Source organism: Tursiops truncatus, chromosome 16, assembly GCF_011762595.2.
Source record: "Tursiops truncatus isolate mTurTru1 chromosome 16, mTurTru1.mat.Y, whole genome shotgun sequence".
NCBI classification, from domain to species: domain Eukaryota; kingdom Metazoa; phylum Chordata; class Mammalia; order Artiodactyla; family Delphinidae; genus Tursiops; species Tursiops truncatus.
Genome location: NC_047049.1, coordinates 8,977,166 through 9,000,778, shown reverse-complemented (window position 1 = coordinate 9,000,778; position 23,613 = coordinate 8,977,166). Strand labels below are relative to the sequence as shown.

The 23,613-nt window shown below is 50.2% G+C and overlaps 1 protein-coding gene across 1 annotated transcript in view; it reads left to right on the top strand.

The window, feature by feature from the left end:
* Positions 1-23,613, top strand: part of LOC101316532 (scavenger receptor cysteine-rich domain-containing protein DMBT1) — a 50,145-nt gene that overhangs the window by 3,576 nt on the left and 22,956 nt on the right. The window contains 17 exon segments of the mRNA XM_073793738.1: positions 4,646-4,708; positions 5,771-5,800; positions 7,752-7,781; positions 9,556-9,585; positions 11,326-11,370; positions 12,174-12,203; positions 14,031-14,072; positions 14,790-15,113; positions 15,896-15,925; positions 16,533-16,562; positions 17,621-17,944; positions 18,723-18,752; positions 19,369-19,398; positions 20,457-20,780; positions 21,557-21,586; positions 22,196-22,225; positions 23,283-23,606. Coding sequence (XP_073649839.1) covers positions 4,646-4,708; positions 5,771-5,800; positions 7,752-7,781; positions 9,556-9,585; positions 11,326-11,370; positions 12,174-12,203; positions 14,031-14,072; positions 14,790-15,113; positions 15,896-15,925; positions 16,533-16,562; positions 17,621-17,944; positions 18,723-18,752; positions 19,369-19,398; positions 20,457-20,780; positions 21,557-21,586; positions 22,196-22,225; positions 23,283-23,606 — 1,746 coding nt within the window.

The following is a 23,613-nucleotide window of genomic DNA, read 5'->3' as shown; positions in this document are numbered from 1 at the left end:
ACTGACCACAGCCTCTCCATTACTAAATAGTATTATGTCAGACTGTGATGCTTTCTGACAAGTTGAAATGGAATCTCAGTGTTTTCACTTGAATTTTGGGAAGCAGTGGAGCTGAGCTGTGAGCACACTTGCTCTGGGGTCAGTGCACTCGACTTCCAGCATCAGTTTCACTCTGTCACAGCTGTGTGACCTTTGACGAGTTGTTTTCCTTCCCTAAGCCTTGGATTTCTCTTCTATAGAATAGATTGTGTAATAATTCTACCATAAAGGATATTGTGAAGATAAAATGAGATACTACAGGTAGACCACTTAGCTTAACGCCGGAATGTCCTAATTGCTAAAAGGTATGAGCATCTCCCCTCCCTACCTCTCCCCTCTCCCCTCCTTCTTTTTCTCTCCTCTTCCTGCCTCTCGGCTTTGTCCTTAGCATCATTTTTTCCTTATCTTCTTTTTCTTTTTCATCCTTGTTCTTTTCTTTTAGGCTACAACCCCATTTCCCTAAAAGATTCTTTCCCTAAAAGAATCTGCCCCTTACCTTACCTGCCACCTCATTTCATGCCTTCAGCCTCAAACCACAGTTTTTAATGCATAGTTAGTGTGGAAAATGTAGGAGCTAGAGAAAAACAGAGAAAAGGTGAAAACTCTCGTCATCCTATCACTCGAGATTGCCTTTGTTAAAATATGTATTTCTTTCCAATTATGTGCGTATGTAGTGACATCATTTTTTCTGGCTGCCACTGTGCAGCATGAGGGATCTTAGTTCCCTGACCAGGGATCGAACCTGTGCCCCCTGCAGTGGAAGCTCGGAGTCTGAGCCACTGGACCACCAGGGAAGTCCCTAAGTGATATCTTTTCATATACAGTCTTTCTATAGTTTATATTCCGAACATTTTAACATGCAGTCATGATTTTGGAGACTGACGTTTTTTCAGGTTTTCTCCTTCTTTTTTTTTTTTAATTTCAGCTTTATTGAGGTACAATTGACCAAGAAATTTATAGGATATTTAAAGAGTATCTCGTGGTGATTCGATATGCATATGCATTATGGAAATATTCTCCCCCACCTAGTTAATGAACATATCTATCACCTCACATTTTTATCTTTTATTTTGGTGACAGCATTTAAGTTCTACCCTCTTAACAAATTCCAACTGTACAATAAATACAGTGTTATCAACTATAGTCCCTATGTTTTACATTAGATCCTGAGAACTTATTCATGGTATCAGTGAAAGTTTGTACCCTTTTACTAACCTCTTCCTATTTCTTCCACCCCCTTTCAGGTTCTTTCTGTAATCATAATGGCTAATACTGTGAAGATAATGTTTGTTCATGCATCTTTGTCCACATTAAGTAAATTATGATTTCCTTCGGCTAGGTTCTTAGAAGTGGAATTACTAAGTCAAACAACAGTGAGAGGCCCGCATACCGCAAAAATCTTGACTGAATTGTTGGGTGAAAAACGGTGTCCAGTCATTTTAATTTGCATTTCTTTGCTTACAGTGAAGGTGAATGTTTTTAAGCCATTTACATTCCTTTTCCTTGAAGTGTCTGTTTATATCCTTTATCCATTTATTTTGTGTGTGTGAAAGCTAGTATCATTTTTGTTGATTTATATAAACTCTCTCTATAATTTGGATGTTAATACTTTGTCCATTACATTGATGACAAATATTTTCCCAGTTTGTTTGCCTTTTAATTTTGATTTTCTTCCACACAAATATTTTGTATTTTTACAAAATTAAATTTATTGCTATTTTCCTTTGTGATTTCCTGTTGATTTAACACCTAGAAATTTCACAGAAATCGGATAAACATTTAATTAGTTTCCTGTCTTGGTGTGTTTAAAAAAATCTAGTTCTTCTGTTCTGAAAATTATTTTGCTTTCTGGTGTGAAATAGGTATCTGAAATAATTTTTAAATTATTTAAAATTTTAAACTTTGTTCTAATTTTATGGCTTTATTTTGAATATTTTGGAGCTAATAATAATTTTTTGAATGCTGACTACATGGCAAACACTATATTAAGCACTTGATATATTTTTCTGATTTTGTCTTCACAATAACCTTGTGAAGTAGGTTAGTGTAACTACCTTTTTGCAGATGAGGAAACTAGGACTGAGTGAGAATTAATGAATTGCCCAAGTTTAGAGACCAAATAAGCAGCAGAGCTAGAATTTGAACCTAAGTCACCTGTCTCCCAGGTTCATAGGTGGACAAGACCTCCCAGCCCCACTCTCACTGCCCCTACCCCTGCCCCTGCCCCATCAGTATTTTTTTCTTTTTCAAGAACTTACCAGTAATTTTTAGCCTATTTATTTTTCCTGATAAACTTCAGAATCTTTTTTTTTTTTTTTTTTTGTCGTGGTAAGCAGGCCTCTCACTGTTGTGGCCTCTCCCGTTGCGGAGCACAGGCTCCGGACGCACTGGCTCAGCGGCCATGGCTCACGGGCCCAGCCGCTCCGCGACACGTGGGATCTTCCCAGACCAGGGCACGAACCCGTGTCCCCTGCATCGGCAGGCAGACTCCCAACCACTGCGCCACCAGGGAAGCCCCCAGAATCATTTTTTAAAGAACCAATCAATCCAAGAAAAACCTTTGGATGGAAATTATATCAAACCTATGAATTAGTTTAGAATGACTGATTTTCCTATATTCAGTCCTTCCATCCAGAAACCCGATTCATCTCTTCATTTGCCAGGAGAGAGCCACGAAGCTTCACATAGAGTTTGTAGTTTTATTCTCATGAGTTTATTTCGAAAGGAAAGTTTATTCATTATGTCTTAACTTCCTCGGAGCTCATTCTCACCCACATCTTCCCCTCTGCCTGGCGCACATCCGCTTGGACGTCCAGGTCCCGTTCCAGGAAATCTCGCGTGATCTTCTGCCGGACTCCTGGACGTCCGGCAATCAGAGCCCTGAGTCCCCTGTCCTGTCATTGCTTACCTGCAGGCCTCGACAACTAGAGCCAACTACCAGCGGCGGCATCATGTAATCTCAGCATTCCCCCGGCTTCCTGGAGTCTAGCATGCAGGAGGTGCCAGTAAATGATTGTTGAATGAATTATTCCATCTATCACTGTGTCGAAACGCTCTTGCTGCAGGACAGCGAGCGGTTTTCAAACCTTAGTGTGTATCAGAATCACCTCGAATGCCTGTTAAAAACACATATTGTTGGGCACCGCCTCCAGGGTAAATTCTTAAGTCTGGGGGAGGCCTAAAAATGTGCATTTTGTACAGATTCCCACATCCTGGATGGTGCTGCTGATTCAGGGAACTGTTTTAAGAGCCGTTGTTCTAAAGGAACACTTTTCTAACGTGACTGGGTCCGGTAGTTGGTTGGTTTTTCAAAAATGTTGTTTAAAATGGAGAAATCATAAAATATGATACAGACACATTTTAAATGTTTCATTTTATCTTAAAACATATAAACACACTTTGATTTGCCAATTTGTGGCTGTAGGCTTTTCTCTCAGTAGGGATCTTCTGCAATTCTGCAATGTCTTTCTTACATAAACTACGTCCATATGGCATTATCTATAATTTCTAATTTTAGTTTCTCTAAAGCAGCGCATGAAATGAAAGACATTTGCAAAGCAGTATGAGGGGAAAAGTTCTATTACTTTACATATCCTTCTACTTTTTGCTGTTTAACCCACCTGATTTCTTCTAGCAACTTGATTTTATTTTATTTCCAAAGCATTCAGCCTTATTTTTTTTAAAGGCATCTTTCTTTTTGTACCCATATTTGATCAATTTACTTAATATTTAATCTAATGCCAGGTACAACCAGCATAAACAGGTTCAGGACTCATATCTGCCTTTAATCGATCACACAGCTTGGTTGGAGTGAAAGATGCCAAGTGTACTAGATATTAGCCTACCAGCCCTAGTGTTCAGTAGGTTTACAGAGAGGATGGAGAGCCTCAGTGGATCTGGCTAGTGGGTTACATATAGGGTAGTTAAGACAACTTCTTGTCTACTGCCACCTATGAGATGCGTTTCATCTAGAGTAGCCGGATATTGTAAGTAACAATACAATGCACCCAGTTAAATTCGAATTTCAGATAAATTTTTTTTCTTAAGTATACATATATCCCATGTAATATTGCAGACATACTTATATTAAAGCAGTATTCATTGTTTATCTGAAATTCAAATTTACTGGGCATCCTGTGTTTCATCTGGCAACTCGACTTCCACCCTGTTATCTCCTGATGTATGTCTATGTCTTCTTCTAAGCCTTGTTGAAATATCCTCTCCTCTCTGGATTCCTCCTGCCCTTCTCCCAAGCCCAGGAATTGTTTCTTTTGAGATTTCCATTCCCCTTCCACTGTGTTCCTCATTGACCAAGATGGAGAGTTACTGGTTAGCAAGTCTGGCTGCCAGGTGGCCTCTGAGCTCCAGAGGACTACACCTTACCCTCTAGGATGGATCCCTACTGTCCTGTGCCCCCTGTGCGATCAGAGACTGGTCCATATTCCCTGAGTGAATCAATTAATGAATGATGGGTCCAGCTAGCCTCCAAAGCAAAGAGTAATGCAACTTTCTCCCCTGTTTGAATTAGATGGTGGGAGGGTGGGTCCGGGTTTAATTCTTGTTTTCGGAAGACCTCTCATTTGGCTATTTTTCCTTGTATTTTCAGCAACATCAACAGTGAGTGACACCAGAGAAACTGCTTTTTGGGAGACACAGACACTCAGCTCTGGTAACTCTATCAAACTTGGGAGCCGGGCGATTGTGGTGCCCAAGGCCACCCCCAAGAACTCAGGAGGGACTGCTGCGGAGGGTCCTGCTGGGTTTTAGATGTAGGACAGGTCCTCTGAGGGGGTCCACCTGGACCCTTAGCTCCTTCCTTGTGAGGTACCATACTGACCATAAGATAGACCCCAAGTTTCCGTGCAAGTCTCTGTCCAGCCACACTTCTTTCCTAAGGTCTCTGTCCCCCAGACTGCCCCACTGGGTGTCCAGCAGGGGTCACAGACAGCAGGGCAGCAGGGGCAGAGAGGGACAGCAGCATCTAACTGAGCCTCTCTGGATATAATCACATTTCTCTTCTTTTCTAGAACTGTTAACAGGTCTTGGGGAAATAGTGAATACCCCTGCCTCAGTCAATGCTTTAAAGGCTAACTTCTGCTCCCTAATTCCTCTTTTATTCTAGTCCTGTACACCCATGAGCATACCTGCCTGTGCAAAACTGCAGACCATGATTTGGGCCAAATAATACAAACTTTAAAATATATATATATACTGGGAGGCAGAATAGTGAAATGGTTAAGAGCAAACTGTCTGAGCACAAATCCTGCCCCGTCACTTACTAGTCAGTTGATTTGGGTCACCTACCCAAGCCTCAGTTTCCCTATGGGGTTGTACGAGGATTAACTGAAATGACACATAAAACTCTTGAATATGACCCCAGGTCTCCAGGTTAGAAAATGTACAGAATCTTCTGCCATGATTAAGCTTTTAAGAATCAGCACCCTTGGGTGCCTGTGAAGGAGGAGAAGAGATGGCACAAGGGTGGACTTTTGAGGCATTTTAGAAGCAAGCTAGACCTCTCATTGCACTAGAGCCTCAAGAAATCTTTTCAATTTGGATTAAATTTCAAAAACAGATTCCAGATTTGTTGATGTTGAGTTACATGCAGTTGTTACAGCGTTAGTTCAGAGTCAACTATAAGAAAAGCAATGGCTCAAAGGTGGATTTCTTGCTTAGGGTTCCCTGTGCGTGAAGCATGCATACGTCTGATTTTTCTTTTATTCCTTTATAGTTTCTGAATCAGATCTTCCCAGAACAAGTGGTAAGTACTTTGAAAACAGCATCCTGTATTTGGTTTAAAATTTATTTATCCTTCTATACAGTTATTTATATCTTAAAGAATAAACACTGCCTCACTGGACTTCAATGAATGGTATGAGGGTCGCATAAGAATGTGATTTGTGTCCTTTACGGAAATACAAGGGCAATAGAAACTTCCTTCAGCTACAGCATAAATGGACCATGTGGTTATCTAGTTAGGTTCTTCTTCCATTTTAATTTGCCTTTGCCTCAAACTTCAGTGCACATCAGAATCAACTAAGATATGTGGCTGAATGCAGGTCCTTAGAGTTCACCTCCCCACTCCAGACACTCGGATTTGGCTGGCGTGGGGTGGGGCTCAGGAATCTGCATTTTTATATACCCGAAAATAAGGATGGTCTGCAGACCACACTTTGAGCAAGCATGCTGCATGGCCCAGGACTGAATGAAGTTTTCATGTTTACAATGTAATTATGGGACTTGGCTAAACATTTCCAAAGCAAGCAACAGAAGATACGTGTATATAGTTTAAGGGCTACCTTTTCAAACTTATTTTTTCTTAAGGTCTGTATTTTGCTTAATGTCAAGTAAATGCAGGTTTTTCACATTTTGCCAAATGGTTATTGGCTCCATCCTAAGTCTGACTTGTTGATGTAAAGACTCTTCCATAAGTGAGTTGCTGAGATTGAACTTTTACACATCTTGCACAATGGCTTCCACATCCATGCCACCTCACTTGGCCAGAAGAGGTCCTACCAGGGATCCTTCTAAACAGGAGAAGTCCCTGCAGGGACTCAGCGTCCAGTGGAAAGATAGACATTAAGCTCTGAGCACACAGTTACAGCTACAGCTGTGACGGGAGCTGCAGCAAGAGGTCCAGAGCAAGAGAGACACGCTCAAGCCATCAGAGAGAGCAGCCCCGAGGAAGCCACAGGTGACCTGAGGTCCGGGGCTGATGGTGGCGTTAGCCAGACAGAGGAGGAAGGGTGTTTTTCTGTTACTCATTGGCACTGTTGCCAGGAACTTGAGGGAACAGATACAGACTTAGGTTGACAGTAGCCACCCTCCCCCTGCAGTCAGATACTCCCCCCTCCCCATGCTTAGCCATCCTTCTATCGTGTAGCTAACCAGCATAGTGTGCTGATGGGAGGTCATCTCTAGGTCCCATTCCCCAAACTGTGCCTTTGATACATTTTCTGAAGCTCTAGAAAAAAAAAGCTTCTGATCAACAAAGGTTGGAAGGGTCACCTGCCATTGGTGGTAGAACACCGTTTGTCTTTTGGGGCAAATGGGTGAAGAGCAGGTGTGTGGGCAGCTGCAGTCAGACTCGGTTCTTGTCTGCTTTCTAAGTTCTCGTCTAAATCTGCGTGGAGATGATGGAGGCAAATCCAGAGACGTACCCATGAGCGTATCTCCCGGATGCTCATCCTTGGTCATGTCTCAAACTGACGCGTCAAGCAGTGAGCAGCCTGGCACAGTCTCCACTTTGTGCTATCCTGTCCCTCCGTACCATCCCCTTAGGCCGGACATCCTCCCCTTCGTCCATGGAGAGGGCTCAGACAAGGCTCCCATCCACAAAATCCTTAAACTTCACTGAGATGGATGCATTCTGTATGGCGGAAAATATAGTACCTGAGAGCATGAAATAAGCTGGGTGCTTCCCGAGCATAGATCACATCCTGGGACTATAACTGGTGTTAGAGGGCCCGGAAAGGAGACACTTACTTTATTACATCTCATATTACTGAACACCCCAGATCCAACCCACTTGTTTTAAAGGTCTATTGCAAAACCCCAAACACTTTCAGCAAGAATGCTGCAGGCACAGAAACCCAACACTGAACCACAGCACCCCGTGGCATGATCGTGAGGTGAACGTCGAGCCAGTTTCTGTGTCTGTAGACCATTTACCAACAGCAGAATCGCCTAAGATGAATTTGATTTCTTTCTAGATCCGTGGGTTCTCCACACCACAGATGATGGTAAGATATTTTTTCTTTATTTGTCCTCCCTGGGGTTTTGCTCGCTGGCTGGGTTGGCCAGGGTTACTTGAGGCTGAGTGCAGTCTTGGCCACAGAGCAAGTGCCTGCCCTTTAGAACGCAGGGATGGAGAGGGAGGGGTCAAGGGTTCAGAGATCCTCTGCGTGTCCCAGACACATGCTCAGCCAGGTTCGTCTGCCATTCCCCTTCCTTCTCTCTGCCTCTCAGTTATTCATTGCATGAGATTACCTTCAGCTTGGTGTCAGGAGAGAGAGGTGAAAAGCAAATCAGTGCCTCTTCTCACCATGAATGTCAGTTCTATCAAAGATAGCTAACATGTCCCAAGCATTTGCTTTGTACCCTGCACAAAATTATTTTCATACACCAAATGAGTTACTATATAAAAAAGCATTTAAAAGACTGGCTGCGGGCTTCCCTGGTGGCACAGTGGTTGAGAGTCCGCCTGCCGATGCAGGGGACATGGGTTCGTGCCCCGGTCCGGGAAGATCCCACATGCCGCGGAGCGGCTGGGCCTGAGAGCCATGGCCGCTGAGCCTGTGCGTCCGGAGCCTGTGCTCTGCAACGGGAGAGGCCACAACAGTGAGAGGCCCGCATACCGGAAAAAAAAAAAAAAAAAAAGACTGGCTGGCACATAATAAGTGCTCAACTAATGCACATAGTAAGTGCTATTATCATGAAATCTTTCCAACAACACTGAGGGAAGTAGTATCATCACCTTCCTTGTGCAGATAGGGAAACCGGGCCATTGTTAGGTAACTTGTCAAGTTCTGTATCTAAGGTCACATGGTGGGTCAGTGGCTGGGTAGCGATTTGAACACAGAACAGGTGGCTTTGCCTCTGTCCAGGATTCTTTCTAACTGTATCATCTCTTCTCCTCTGCTCAGTGAGAATACACACACTTTGCACCAAATTTGATCCGTCAGGGTCCTTCATGTGCTCACTTAGGGCAGCTGACCCTGCCATTGGGTCTTAGCTGTTTTGAGGCCAATCCCTGCCTTTCAGAGCATGCCCTGAGAGTCCAGAAATGTCCTGGGAGGGACTTGAGGGACAGCTTTCTGGTGATTGACCTCCAGCAAGGCACAGGCCGAGGCTGAGATCTCTTCTGCAGGGACCTTTCACAGGAGTGACCAGAAGGGGACAGCAGGAGGGGCTAAGGGAGCCCAGAATGCACCTTGGGAAAACCCAACAGATAGTCCATTTGGCCTTTCCTCTCTCTTTCCCCGACCCCTACCCTGACAACAACCGGGATAGTGAAATGATTAAGAGCAAAGTGTCTGAGCACAAATCCTGCCCCGTCACTTACTAGTCAGTTGATTTGAGTCACCTACCCAAGCCTCAGTTTCCCTATGGGGTTGTACGAGGAGTAACTAAAATGACACATAAAACTCTTGAATATGACCCCAGGTCCCCAGGTTAGAAAATGTACAAAATCTTCTGCCATGATTAAGCTTTTAAGAATCAGCACCCTTGGGTGCCTGTGAAGGAGGAAAAGAGATGGCACAAGGGTGGACTTTTGAGGCATTTTAGAAGCAAGCTAGACCTCTCATTGCACTAGAGCCTCAAGAAATCTTTTCAATTTGGATTAAATTTCAAACACAGATTCCAGATTTGTTGATGTTGAGTTACATGCAGTTGTTACAGCGTTAGTTCAGAGTCAACTATAAGAAAAGCAATGGCTCAAAGGTGGATTTCTTGCTTAGGGTTCCCTGTGCGTGAAGCATGCATACGTCTGATTTTTCTTTTATTCCTTTATAGTTTCTGAATCAGATCTTCCCAGAACAAGTGGTAAGTACTTTGAAAACAGCATCCTGTATTTGGTTTAAAATTTATTTATCCTTCTATACAGTTATTTATATCTTAAAGAATAAACACTGCCTCACTGGACTTCAATGAATGGTATGAGGGTCGCATAAGAATGTGATTTGTGTCCTTTACGGAAATACAAGGGCAATAGAAACTTCCTTCAGCTACAGCATAAATGGACCATGTGGTTATCTAGTTAGGTTCTTCTTCCATTTTAATTTGCCTTTGCCTCAAACTTCAGTGCACATCAGAATCAACTAAGATATGTGGCTGAATGCAGGTCCTTAGAGTTCACCTCCCCACTCCAGACACTCGGATTTGGCTGGCGTGGGGTGGGGCTCAGGAATCTGCATTGTTATATAACCGAAAATAAGGATGGTCTGCAGACCACACTTTGAGCAAGCATGCTGCATGGCCCAGGACTGAATGAAGTTTTCATGTTTACAATGTAATTATGGGACTTGGCTAAACATTTCCAAAGCAAGCAACAGAAGATACGTGTATATAGTTTAAGGGCTACCTTTTTAAACTTATTTTTTCTTAATGTCTGTATTTTGCTTAATGTCAAGTAAATGCAGGTTTTTCACATTTTGCCAAATGGTTATTGGCTCCATCCTAAGTCTGACTTGTTGATGTAAAGACTCTTCCATAAGTGAGTTGCTGAGATTGAACTTTTACACATCTTGCACAATGGCTTCCACATCCATGCCACCTCACTTGGCCAGAAGAGGTCCTACCGGGGATCCTTCTAAACAGGAGAACCTATGAACAGCATCACAACCATCCCTGGCCTCGGATGACCAAACACCTTCTAAGTGCTACCTTCTCATCCTTTTAAATGCGAGGAAGAAGGACTGGGGAGTTTTGGTCTTTAAAACTTAAATCTATATCAAAAGGAAACTAAGCAGTAACCAATATGTTCTCTTTATCGGTGATTAAATGACAAATGAAGGATATGTACAGCCTCCGTGAAGAAGAGGAATGCTCCCTGACTTAACCTAGCAAATCTCAGCATTTCTCCTTTATGCTCAGAGTGCTGGTGGGTCTTCTAGCACCCATGGGTCCTTTAATCCACAAAGAAGCCTCTAACGATGTCACCCGTCTTGTGTGCCCCAAAGGGGAGTTTCTAGTCAAATTATCCATCTTTAGAGCAACCTCTGGCATTTACCATGTGGACTGCTGTGTGTACATACATGTCACTATGCACAGGATGTGACCATGATAACCCAGCTGTCACATGAGAATGTGTTCCCCAGGAGAGCATGTCTGTCCAAGCAGTCGCTTTGGAGCACGTTATTTTGACATTTGGGGCTGCATCTTTGGAACCTGCCTTTCCTCCTAGCTGGGGCCACATTCAGGCATATCTCAGTGATGGTAGGTATTGTCATTTGAGACTACGTTTGAGCCATAGAAATAGGTAGTTGGTATTTGAAGTTTAATCTTGTGGATAGATTTGGGCTGTTCATCAAAGGGTGGTATTTGGGATGGACATTGTGGAAGCATAGGAGGTGGTGAATGTCCAGAACCAAGAATGTCCCTGGTGGCCTCCAGCATTGAATGAGGGCCGACAGAGTGACAGAGAGAGAGGTTCTCAGCCTCTGGGCAGTGGGCAGAGCTTCCGGATCTTTGCATCCAGCCCCTTCTCTGAGCCAAGGTGCAGAGGGTCGACCCTCCTGGAGGAGAGCCGACATCGAATGACCTTTCCTTCTCTCCACTCTGCAGCTCTGTTTGTCACGGAGGAACCCTCAACAGCAAGTACAGCAGGAGGTAACGTTTGTTATGTGGGATCCCTGGGGGCTCATTACCTTTCTGCACCCAGAGGTCCATCTCTGATCCAGAAGAGGTGCAGAAGCTGTAAGAGATGGGGGTGCTCAGCTTTCAAGGGTGGGGACTTCTGAACAAGGCCTCGGGTCTGAAAAGGTATCTTTTCCGTGGACCTTGACTCTGAGAGACGGGAGGAATCAACCTGCAGAGATATCTCCAGGGAGCTCCAAGATGGAGCTTGGTGTTCTGTCTCCAAGAGAGTCTTATTGCCCATGCTCAGAGCCTACCGTGTGGTTCTCACCAATGCATGTTGACCTCTGGTCAGGCTAGGGTCCTGGGTCTCTGGCTGCACAGCCTGCAGAGGCAGGTGCATACCTGTTGAGGGGGCCACCTTGTCTGTGCCCTTTGCTGAGCCCATATGAGGCCACATTGATTTCTTTGCACTATACAGGAACTATGACCCTTCAGCCTGTGGACATCAGAGGTCCCGTAAACCCCCATGGGGGTGCCCCAAGTAGGAGAGCTGGGAGGTCAGCCAGTAGAGCCTGAGCTTCTGGTAGCCTGGGCTTGGGGAAGGAAAGTCTCTGTTCATTTCCCTGTGATGAAGGTTAACTCATGGCCATGTTCAAAGTGACCCCCTGCCCGGGGAGCTGTGGCCATTAGAAATGGTGTGAGTCTGGAAACTGCCTTAGGCCTGTGACCTCAAGAGAGACATGAGGCGGTGTCCTTGTGCCGTCCTCATCCCCCTTTGCCCCTGTGGTGCCCCTTCTGTGCAAGGTGTCTGATCTGCCTTCTCTCTCTCCCAGCTGCCACGCCCCAGTCCACGCTCCTGCCAGGTGAGTCCTGCTGCCTCTTGACTGCGGGCTGTCTCCTCCGTCCCCACCCACCTCCACAGACTCCAGCCAGGAGCCCCAGGCGGGGCGAGTGGACGTTTGCCCCCTCTCAGTACCTGCCCTGGTCACTCTAGAGCGAGCAGAAGTTTCCAGAGGAGCCATAGCACAAGGGTCCTCGGGTCTGACTCAGCGATTTAAGGACATTGTGGCTACACAGTGTCTCCCCAGAGCTTTGGGTGACAGGGAGGCCTGTCCTGGGGTCATTTCTGCCTGAAAGCATTGTCTAGACCGAGAGTTCTGTGTGCAGGGAGAACAGGGCTTTTTCATGTCCCACACCCCCGGCGGAGTCTAGGGGATGCTGTTACCAAAAGGGAAAGGTGCCCTTGATGGCTTACAGACTGGGGTCCTCTCAGGGCCGACTCAGTCAACAGAGTTCCAGTGTAAAAGGCGCACGTGTGAGTGTGGTGAACACGGTTGAGAAGGTGGAGGGGTACGGGAGCGGGTGGCTGTGTAGACTGGTAACGAGCCTGCTAGGACACGGGGGCAGGAGCTGGACCCCAGGCAGAAACTCTGGGGCGCCTGGAGGAGCCTCACCCTCATTGCAGCTGGGCTGGTGGACTTGGGGTCCTACCCTAACCACCTGGGCTCCTCCTTGCTGTTCCCACAGGGAGTTAAGGCGGTAGCTCCGGTGGCTGGTCGCACTGGTGGCCGGTCGCAGGCATGCCAGGGACTTTCATATTCAGGAAAGTAAGCCCTCAGGTCCAGGCGGTCAGGCACAGGAAGTGAGACAGAACGAGGGGCCCCAGTGGACTGAGTCGTCGATGGTGGGCACACACTCCCCACGCGGAGGTCCTAAGAAAATTGTCAGCAATGTGTGAAGGCTGAGCCTCCTCCCCCTGGGATCCCAGTGGGACCCCCGTGTGCTTTGTGTCTGACTTTCCGTGTCTTTCTCGCAGCTGCTCGGCCCCAGTCCACTGCCTGGCCCAGTGAGGCTCGGGCGACCTTCCCCCGGATGTCCCTTTACTCCCTGCTCATGCCCCATTCTTCTCCCCTCTGGGTGAATCGCTGTACTTTGCAGAACCTGGGAGGTTCTGTCCCCTCCCCTGCTCAGTCTCCCAGCTGGCTCTTCTTAACTAGACCTGGGGTTTCCAACACTCCCGTCTTCCCATTGATCCATCTGAGTTGTCACATCCTGTCCTTGATACTGTCTCAGAGATTGTCACCTGCAGGTTCAGAGAACCAGGAATGTGTTCCACCACTCTAGGCCCTGTTACATCCCAGCTGAGGAGAGTTTTGTGGGAGAAGGAAGGTTGATAATCACTGACCTTCTGTTGATGGGACATGAGAACAGGAAGGAGTGCCTGCATCCCTCACTCTGGGCCACGCCTCAGATCCAACAGGGCCACACCTGCATCCGGAAGTGGCAGGGACAGTGCCCAGGAGATGGTGGGTCATAAGGGACTGCAGTGCTCTGGGTGCCAAGGACCATGATTGGCTCCAGCTTCACCCCCTGACTTTTCTGTCCACTTCTGCCTCTGGACAACCCCTCAGATGTGCCAGTGCGGACATGGCTCATGGAAGGGAGGGGGCCAAGGTTTTCTCATGGGAAGGAGAACATGCCAGGCTTAGAGAGGTGGAGGGAGCCGGCTGACCTCAGACAGGGCCATTGTCCCAGAGGAGCTAACAGAGCAGGAGGTTTGCTCAGCAAACGCAGGTAGCAAGTGGCAGGATCCAGATGTGGAACTGGTGTCATCATGCTGGGTAAACGTTTTCCAAGGCTTCCTTCCTGTGCTTTCTAACTCTGACCTTTCCCTTTGTTGCCACTTCCAGCCTCCTGGCAGACCGTATCCTCACATGCTCCGTCACGCATAGGTAAATATTGCTATCCACCTCCCTGGGGCTTAGTTTCCGCTTCTGGATAAACTGGGGGTTTGGATGTGACAGGAGGAGGTTCAGGGTGTGGCCGTCCATATCCTTGTGCCTGTGAGTGAAGCAAGAGTCTCTGGAGGCCAGGTCTGAGGTCCGATCTTAGTGGGCTGGTGAGCTGTGTCCAGTGGGATCGGGTCCAGATGCTCAGGAAAGATTTTCTTCCAGGCGGTCACTGTAGGCCCTGCATGCCTGTCCGTCTTGCTGGTACCTCTACTGGTCTCTCAGGCCATGGATAGCTGTCCAGCCCGAAGGGTTGGGTGTAAAATGCCTGAACCCGGTCGCATCATCGTCAGGGGTGCGGCCAGAGCCCAGGGAGAACCACCTGGAAGCCAACAAGCTACCAACAGGGGGATGGTCTTGACTTTCCTCCTGCGACCATGGTGCACTAGCCTCGGTGTATCTTGGGTGGGTAGGGTTACCTTCGTGCTCGCCTCCTCTTGGAGTGATGGGCTGTGCCTCTGCATTTGAGCATCTTCGGACTTGGGCAGAATAGGAATCTCTGCTGACTTCCCTGTGATGAAGATTAACTCCTGGGCATAAAAGAAAGGTGATTCCTGCCCAGGGGAGACTAACCGACAGGAAGTCCCCTGAGTCTGGAACGGGCCTTAGGCCTATGACCTCAGGAGAGATAAAAGGAGGTGTCCTTGTGCTGCCCTCTAGGGACTGAATCAGGATTGGCCCTGAGGCTGGTGAATGGAGGTGACAGGTGTCAGGGCCGGGTCGAGGTCCTGTACCAAGGCTCCTGGGGCACCGTGTGTGATGACAGCTGGGACACCAACGACGCCGACGTAGTCTGCAGGCAGCTGGGCTGTGGCTGGGCCACGTCGGCCCCTGGAAGTGCCCGGTACGGTCAGGGCTCAGGGCCGATCGTCCTAGACGATGTGCGCTGCATGGGGCACGAGAGCTACCTGTGGAGCTGCCCTCACAATGGCTGGAACACACACAACTGTGGACACAGCGAGGACGCCGGTGTCGTCTGCTCAGGTTGGTCTCACATAAGCTGGGTGTCCCTCTCTGGGGGTGTGGTTTCCTTCTGACACTCTGATCCCCTCTCAAAGCATTTTCTACATTTCTCGCTTCCTTACATCACCTTGTCTCTCTGCTAAGAATTAGTATGAGCTCTTTGACAAGATGCCAGGCATGTAGCTGGTGAATTGGAACAAAGAACCAAACTGAAAGTGACTTGAAGCCCTTTTTCTCCAGCCACAGTGCAAGGCAGAGGCAAGAGAGGCTAGTTCTGTCACGAGGTCTCTGAATGGAGGTCATGGCCTAGGAATGCAGGTGGCCCAGGGATTGGTTCCTGAGTCCTGCACGGTAGCCCCTGCAGGGAACTGGGATGCACTGTCTGGGCAGCAGGTCTGCCGTGCCCAGGGCAGTGGCCCCTGTGTGGCCTGCCAGCCACAGCCTTGTCACCACCTACAGACAAGCCTGACAGATCTCACACGGGTTTTGGACTTTGAACTTGACGCCTCAGTGTTGCTGCCTCAGTGGGCCCATAAATGCTGTGTGGCTGATGACTGGTTTGGGTCCACTCGGTCATCTAGACACAGAGCTAATCAGTCACCTTGACATTGGAAATAAGGGATGCTGGGCTGCCTGGACCTCTCAGGAGGAGCCTCTTTGGGGGGTGAGGATGGCAGAGGTCCCACCCCGCGTGGCAGGGCTCAGGCATGGACTGAGCGTGTCACCTGCTCAGCGCCGTCCCCCTTTGCCCCTGTGATGCCCCTTCTGCGCAAGGTGTCTTATCTGCCTTCTCTCTCTCCCAGGTGCCAGGCCCCAGTCCACGCTCCTGCCAGGTGAGTCCTGTGCCTCTTGACTCCGGGCTGTCCCTCCCTCCCCACTTACCTTCACAGACTCCAGCCAGGAGCCCCAGGCGGGGCGAGTGGACGTTTGCCCCCTCTCAGTACCTGCCCTGGTCACTCTAGAGCGAGCAGACGCTTCCAGAGGAGCCATAGCACAAGGGTCCTCGGGTCTGACTCAGCGATTTAAGGACATTGTGGCTACACAGTGTCTCCCCAGAGCTTTGGGTGACAGGGAGGCCTGTTCTGGGGTCATTTCTGCCTGAAAGCATTGTCTAGACAGAGGGTTATGTGTGCAGGGAGAACGGGGGCTGTTTCGGGTCCCACCCCCGCCCCCCCGCGGAGTCCAAAAGGGATACTTTCCCCGGAGAGCACTCAGTCAGGAGAGCGTGCTAATTGCTCCTGTGCAGTGGGGCGCCTCGTCGCCATGCCTTGGACATTGGAGGGCATGGTCCGGCTCACGGCCGGCTCTCAGAAAAGACCTATTCTTCCCCCAGGCAGTGGAGAGGCTCAGACCCCACATTCCCTGATGTGAGTGACAGGTCACTAGAGCAACCCTGACTGTAGACACCTTCTCGCTAATCCTGCTGTGCTTTCCCTTCAGGCTGGTGGACGCCCACAGCTCCTACCGAAGGTAAGCCTCACTTGGATCCTGCAAAACACTCCACTCATCAGGCCTGGGTGCAATTCCTGACTCTTGGTTTGAGCCTCTGAGCTCAGCACCTCATCTAATGTGGAGGGTTCCTTTCGCGTGCCAGAGTTGTGGAGACCCTTCACCTCCCAGTTGTGGCATACATTACTCAGAATGCTTTGGTTGCCAAGTGACAGGATCCCAACTCACACTGTCTTGAGTTGGGGGTGGGACTGGGGGCCGCAATGACTTCCATAGGTCAGTGGTAGGACGGTGTTGAGGTAGAGCTGGATCCAGAAGTTCCAGTACAGCTTTTCCCCTGCACTTTTCTTACCCCTATTGTCTCATGTTTACAGACTTCACTGTCAGCTTTCTTCCTGCCAAGGGACAGTTGTCAGCCGCAGGTGTACATCCCAGGAGGGGAGATAGTCTTTTTTTTCTAGCTCTTCAGCTGACAAGCCCTGGAAAGACTCTGAACAGCCTGCTACCAATAGATGCCTTCTTCGTAATGAAGTCCATGGGCTCTGATGATTTTCAGTGGGTGCACGGCTTGGTCAAGAGTCAGCACAATTTTGAGGTTAAAAAATGACATGAGTGAGTGCTCAGCAGAAAAGTAGTCTTCAAAATAACCTTGGGCCTGATGGAGTGGGTTCCCATGTGGGAGTGAACATCTGAAGGTGGCTCCTTGGCGGGGTCTGGGAAGCTGTCTCTGCTGGGCTCCTGCTACAGGGGCTCAAGTTCATCCCAGTAGTCCCTGGGGATTCAGGCTGTGGGCTTCCCCTCTTCCCACCTCCTTCCCAAGCCTGGGATCAGCCACTGAATTGCTGGGCCTTGTGGGGAACCCATCAGAGAACATGCGTTCCTCTGTCCACTGCCAAGGGTTCTATCAAACAGCCCCGTGGGGATAAATGATGATGACCGGGCTCAGTGAGGTCCTCCGGAAGGAAAACATTACCGTGAACTCAGAAGTCTTTCCCTGGAAGGATTCTGAATCGCGTTTGGTCCTCAGGACCTGTTCCTCCGGAAGACACAGGAGAGTGCATTTTCCCGTGTCCTTCCAGGAACTGAATCAGGATTGGCCCTGAGGCTGGTGAATGGAGGTGACAGGTGTGAAGGCCGGGTCGAGGTCCTGTACCGAGGCTCCTGGGGCACAGTGTGTGATGACAGCTGGGACACCAACGACGCCAACGTGGTCTGCAGGCAGCTGGGCTGTGGCTGGGCCACGTCGGCCCCTGGAAGTGCCCGGTACGGTCAGGGCTCAGGGCCGATCGTCCTGGACGACGTGGGCTGCTCAGGGCATGAGAGCTACCTGTGGAGCTGCCCTCACAATGGCTGGAACACACACAACTGTGGACACAGCGAGGACGCTGGTGTCGTCTGCTCAGGTTGGTCTCACATAAGCTGGGTGTCCCTCTCTGGGGGTGTGGTTTCCTTCTGACACTCTGATCCCCTCTCAAAGCATTTTCTACACTTCTCGCTTCCTTATATCACCTTGTCTCTCTGCTAAGAATTAGTATGAGCTCTTTGACAAGATGCCAGGCATGTAGATGGTGAATTGGAGCAAAGAACCAAACTGAAAGTGACTTGAAGCCCTTTTTCTCCAGCCACAGTGCAAGGCAGAGGCAAGAGAGGCTAGTTCTGTCACGAGGTCTCTGAATGGAGGTCATGGCCTAGGAATGCAGGTGGCCCAGGGATTGGTTCCTGCGTCCTGCACGGTAGCCCCTGCAGGGAACTGGGATGCACTGTCTGGGCAGCAGGTCTGCCGTGCACAGGGCAGTGGCCCCTGTGTGGCCTGCCGGCCACAGCCTTGTCACCACCTACAGACAAGCCTGACAGATCTCACACGGGTTTTGGACTTTGAACTTGACGCCTCTGTGTTGCTGCCTCAGCGGGCCCATAAATGCTGTGTGGCTGATGACTGTTTTGAGTCCACTCGGTCATCTAGACACAGACCTAATCAGCTTAACACAGGAAATAAGGGATGCTGGGCTGCCTGGACCTCTCAGGAGGAGCCTCTTTGGGGGGTGAGGATGGCAGAGGTCCCACCCCACGTGGCAGGGCTCAGGCATGGACTGAGCGTGTCACCTGCTCAGCGCCGTCCCCCTTTGCCCCTGTGGTGCCCCTTCTGTGCAAGGTGTCTGATCTGCCTTCTCTCTCTCCCAGGTGCCAGGCCCCAGTCCACGCTCCTGCCAGGTGAGTCCTGTGCCTCTTGACTCCGGGCTGTCCCCTCCGTCCCCACCCACCTCCACAGACTCCAGCCAGGAGCCCCAGGCGGGGCGAGTGGACGTTTGCCCCCTCTCAGTACCTGCCCTGGTCACTCTAGAGCGAGCAGACGCTTCCAGAGGAGCCATAGCACAAGGGTCCTCGGGTCTGACTCAGCGATTTAAGGGCATTGTGGCTACACAGTGTCTCCCCAGAGCTTTGGGTGACAGGGAGGCCTGTTCTGGGGTCATTTCTGCCTGAAAGCATTGTCTAGACCGAGAGTTATGTGTGCAGGGAGAACTGGGCTGCTTCGGGTCCCACCCCCCCCCCCCCCCCCCCCCCGCGGAGTCCGAAAGGGATACTTTCCCCCGAGAGCACTCAGTCAGGAGAGCGTGCTAATTACTCCTATGGAATGGGGCGCCTCATCGCCATGCCTTGGACATTGGAGGGCATGATCCGGCTCACGGCCGGCTCTCAGAAAAAACCTATTCCTCCCCCAGGCAGTGGAGAGTCTCAGACCCCACATTCCCTGATGTGAGTGACAGGTCACTAGAGCAACCCTGACTGTAGACTCCTTCTCTCTAATCCTGCTGTGCTTTCCCTTCAGGCTGGTGGACGCCCACAGCTCCTGCCGATGGTAAGCCTCACTTGGATCCTGCAAAACACTCCACTCATCAGGCCTGGGTGCAATTCCTGACTCTTGGTTTGAGCCTCTGAGCTCAGCACCTCATCTAATGTGGAGGGTTCCTTTCGCGTGCCAGAGTTGTGGAGACCCTTCACCTCCCCGTTGTGGCATACATTACTCAGAATGCTTTGGTTGCCAAGTGGCAGGATCCCAGCTCACACTGCCTTGAGTTGGGGGTGGGACTGGGGGCCGCAATGGCTTCCATAGGTCAGTGGTAGGACGGTCTTCAGGTAGAGCTGGATCCAGAAGTTCCAGTACAGCTTTTCCCCTGCACTTTTCTTACCCCTATTGTCTCATGTTTACGGACTTCACTGTCAGCTTTCTTCCTGCCAAGGGACAGTTGTCAGCCGCAGGTGTACATCCCAGGAGGGGAGATAGTCTTTTTTTTCTAGCTCTTCAGCTGACAAGCCCTGGAAAGACTCTGAACAGCCTGCTACCAATAGATGCCTTCTTCGTAATGAAGTCCATGGGCTCTGATGATTTTCAGTGGGTGCACGGCTTGGTCAAGAGTCAGCATAAGTTTGGGGTTAAAAAATGACATGAGTGAGTGCTCAGCAGAAAAATAGTGTTTAGAATAACCTTGGGCCTGATGGAGTGGGTTCCCATGTGGGAGTGAACATCTGAAGGTGGCTCCTTGGCGGGGTCTGGGAAGCTGTCTCTGCTGGGCTCCTGCTACAGGGGCTCAAGTTCATCCCAGTGGTCCCTGCGGATTCAGGCTGTGGGCTTCCCCTCTTCCCACTTCCTTCCCAAGGCTGGGATCAGCCACTGAAATGCTGGACCTTGTGGGGAACCCATCAGAAAATGTGCGTTCCTCTGTCCACAGCCAAGGGTTCTATCAAACAGCCCCGTGGGGATAAATGATGATGACCGGGCTCAGTCAGGTCCTCCGGAAGGAAAACATTACCTTGAACTCAGAAGTCTTTCCCTGGAAGGATTCTGAATCGCGTTCGGTCCTCAGGACCTGTTCGTCCGGAAGACACAGGAGAGTGCATTTTCCTGTCTCCTTCCAGGAACTGAATCAGGATTAGCCCTGAGGCTAGTGAATGGAAGCGACAGGTGTGAGGGCCGGGTCGAGATCCTGTACCAAGGCTCCTGGGGCACCGTGTGTGACGACAGCTGGGACACCAACGACGCCAACGTGGTCTGCAGGCAGCTGGGCTGTGGCTGGGCCATGTCGGCCCCAGGAAATGCCCAGTATGGTCAGGGCTCAGGGCCGATCGTCCTGGATGACGTGGGCTGCTCGGGGCATGAGAACTACCTGTGGAGCTGCCCTCACAACCCCTGGAACACACACAACTGTAGACACAGTGAGGATGCCAGTGTCGTCTGCGCAGGTTGGTCTCAAATAACCTAGGTGTCCCTCTCTGGCGGAGTCGTTTCCTTCTGACATTCTGAATCCCTTTTACAGCATTTTTACATTTCTTGCTTCCTTACATCACCTTGTCTCTCTGCTAAGAATTAGTATGAGCTCTTTGACAAGATGCCAGGCTTGTAGCTGGTGATTTGGAACAAAGAACCAAACTGAAAGTGACTTGAAGCCCTTTTTCTCCAGCCACAGTGCAAGCCAGAGGCAAAAGAATCTAGTTCTGTCACGAGGTCTCTGAATGCAGGTCATGGCCTAGGAATGCAGGTGGCCCAGGGTTTGCTTCCTGAGTCCGGGACAGTAGCCCCTGCAGGGAACTGGCATGCACTGTCTGGGCAGCAGATCTGTCGTGCGCAGGGTAGTGGCCCCTGTGTGGCCTGCCAGCCACAGCCTTGTCACCACCTACAGACAAGCCTGACAGATCTCACACGGGTTTTGCACTTTGAACTAGACTCCTCAGTGTTGCTGCCTCAGTGGGCCCATAAATGCTGTGTGGCTGATGACTGGTTTGGGTCCACTCGGTCATCTAGACACAGAGCTAATCAGCTTAACACAGAAAATAAGGGATGCTGGGCTGCCTGGACCTCTCAGGAGAGCCTCTTTGGGGGGTGAGGATGGCAGAGGTCCCACCCCGCGTGGCAGGGCTCAGGCATGGACTGAGCGTGTCACCTGCTCAGCGCCGTCCCCCTTTGCCCCTGTGGTGCCCCTTCTGCGCAAGGTGTCTGATCTGCCTTCTCTCTCTCCCAGGTGCCAGACCCCAGTCCACGCTCCTGCCAGGTGAGTCCTGTGCGTCTTGACTCTGGGCTGTCCCCTCCGTCCCCACCCACCTCCACAGACTCCAGCCAGGAGCCCCAGGCGGGGCGAGTGGACGATTGCCCCCTCTCAGTACCTGCCCTGGTCACTCTAGAGCGAGCAGACGCTTCCAGAGGAGCCATAGCACAAGGGTCCTCGGGTCTGACTCAGCGATTTAACGACATTGTGGCTACACAGTGTCTCCCCGGAGCTTTGGGTGACAGGGAGACCTGTTCTGGGGTCATTTCTGCCTGAAAGCATTGTCTAGACCGAGAGTTATGTGTGCAGGGAGAATGGGGGCTGTTTCGGGTCCCACCCCCGCCCCCCCCGCGGAGTCCAAAAGGGATACTATCCCCAGAGAGCACTCAGTCAGGAGAGCGTGCTAATTGCTCCTGTGGAGCGGGGCGCCTCATCGCCATGCCTTGGACATTGGAGGGCATGGTCCGGCTCACGGCCGGCTCTCAGAAAAGACCTATTCCTCCCCCAGGCAGTGGAGAGTCTCAGACCCCACATTCCCTGATGTGAGTGACAGGTCACTAGAGCAACCCTGACTGTAGACACCTTCTCTCTAATCCTGCTGTGCTTTCCCTTCAGGCTCGGGGACGCCCACAGCTCCTGCCAATGGTAAGCATCACTTGGATCCTGTAGATACTCCACACATCAGGCCTGGGTGCTATTCCTGACTCTTGGTTTGAGCCTCTGAGCTCAGCACCTCATCTAATGTGGAGGGTTCCTTTCGCGTGCCAGAGTTGTGGAGAACCTTCACCTCCCAGTTGTGGCATACATTACTCAGAATGCTTTGGTTGCCAAGTGGCAGGATCCCAGCTCACACTGCCTTGAGTTGGGGGTGGGACTGGGGGCCGCAATGGCTTCCATAGGTCAGTGGTAGGACGGTCTTCAGGTAGAGCTGGATCCAGAAGTTCCAGTACAGCTTTTCCCCTGCACTTTTCTTACCCCTATTGTCTCATGTTTACGGACTTCACTGTCAGCTTTCTTCCTGCCAAGGGACAGTTGTCAGCCGCAGGTGTACATCCCAGGAGGGGAGATAGTCTTTGTTTTCTAGCTCTTCAGCTGACAAGCCCTGGAAAGACTCTGAACAGCCTGCTACCTATAGATGCCTTCTTCGTAATGAAGTCCATGGGCTCTGATGATTTTCAGTGGGTGCACGGCTTGGTCAAGAGTCAGCACAATTTTGGGGTTAAAAAATGACATGAGTGAGTGCTCAGCAGAAAAGTAGTGTCTAGAATAACCTTGGGCCTGATGGAGTGGGTTCCCATGTGGGAGTGAACATCTGAAGGTGGCTCCTTGGCGGGGTCTGGGAAGCTGTCTCTGCTGGGCTCCTGCTACAGGGGCTCAAGTTCATCCCAGTAGTCCCTGGGGATTCAGGCTGTGGGCTTCCCCTCTTCCCACCTCCTTCCCAAGCCTGGGATCAGCCACTGAATTGCTGGGCCTTGTGGGGAACCCATCAGAGAACATGCGTTCCTCTGTCCACTGCCAAGGGTTCTATCAAACAGCCCCGTGGGGATAAATGATGATGACCGGGCTCAGTCAGGTCCTCCGGAAGGAAAACATTACCTTGAACTCAGAAGTCTTTCCCTGGAAGGATTCTGAATCACGTTCGGTCCTCAGGACCTCTTCTTCTGGAAGACACAGGAGAGTGCATTTTCCCGTGTCCTTCCAGAAACTGAATCAGGATTGGCTCTGAGGCTGGTGAATGGAGGTAACAGGTGTGAGGGCCGGGTCGAGGTCCTGTACCGAGGCTCCTGGGGCACCGTGTGTGATGACAGCTGGGACACCAACGACGCCAACGTGGTCTGCAGGCAGCTGGGCTGTGGCTGGGCCACGTCGGCCCCTGGAAGTGCCCGGTACGGTCAGGGCTCAGGGCCGATCGTCCTAGACGACGTGCGCTGCATGGGGCACGAGAGCTACCTGTGGAGCTGCCCTCACAATGGCTGGAACACAAACAACTGTGGACACAGCGAGGACGCCGGTGTCGTCTGCTCAGGTTGGTC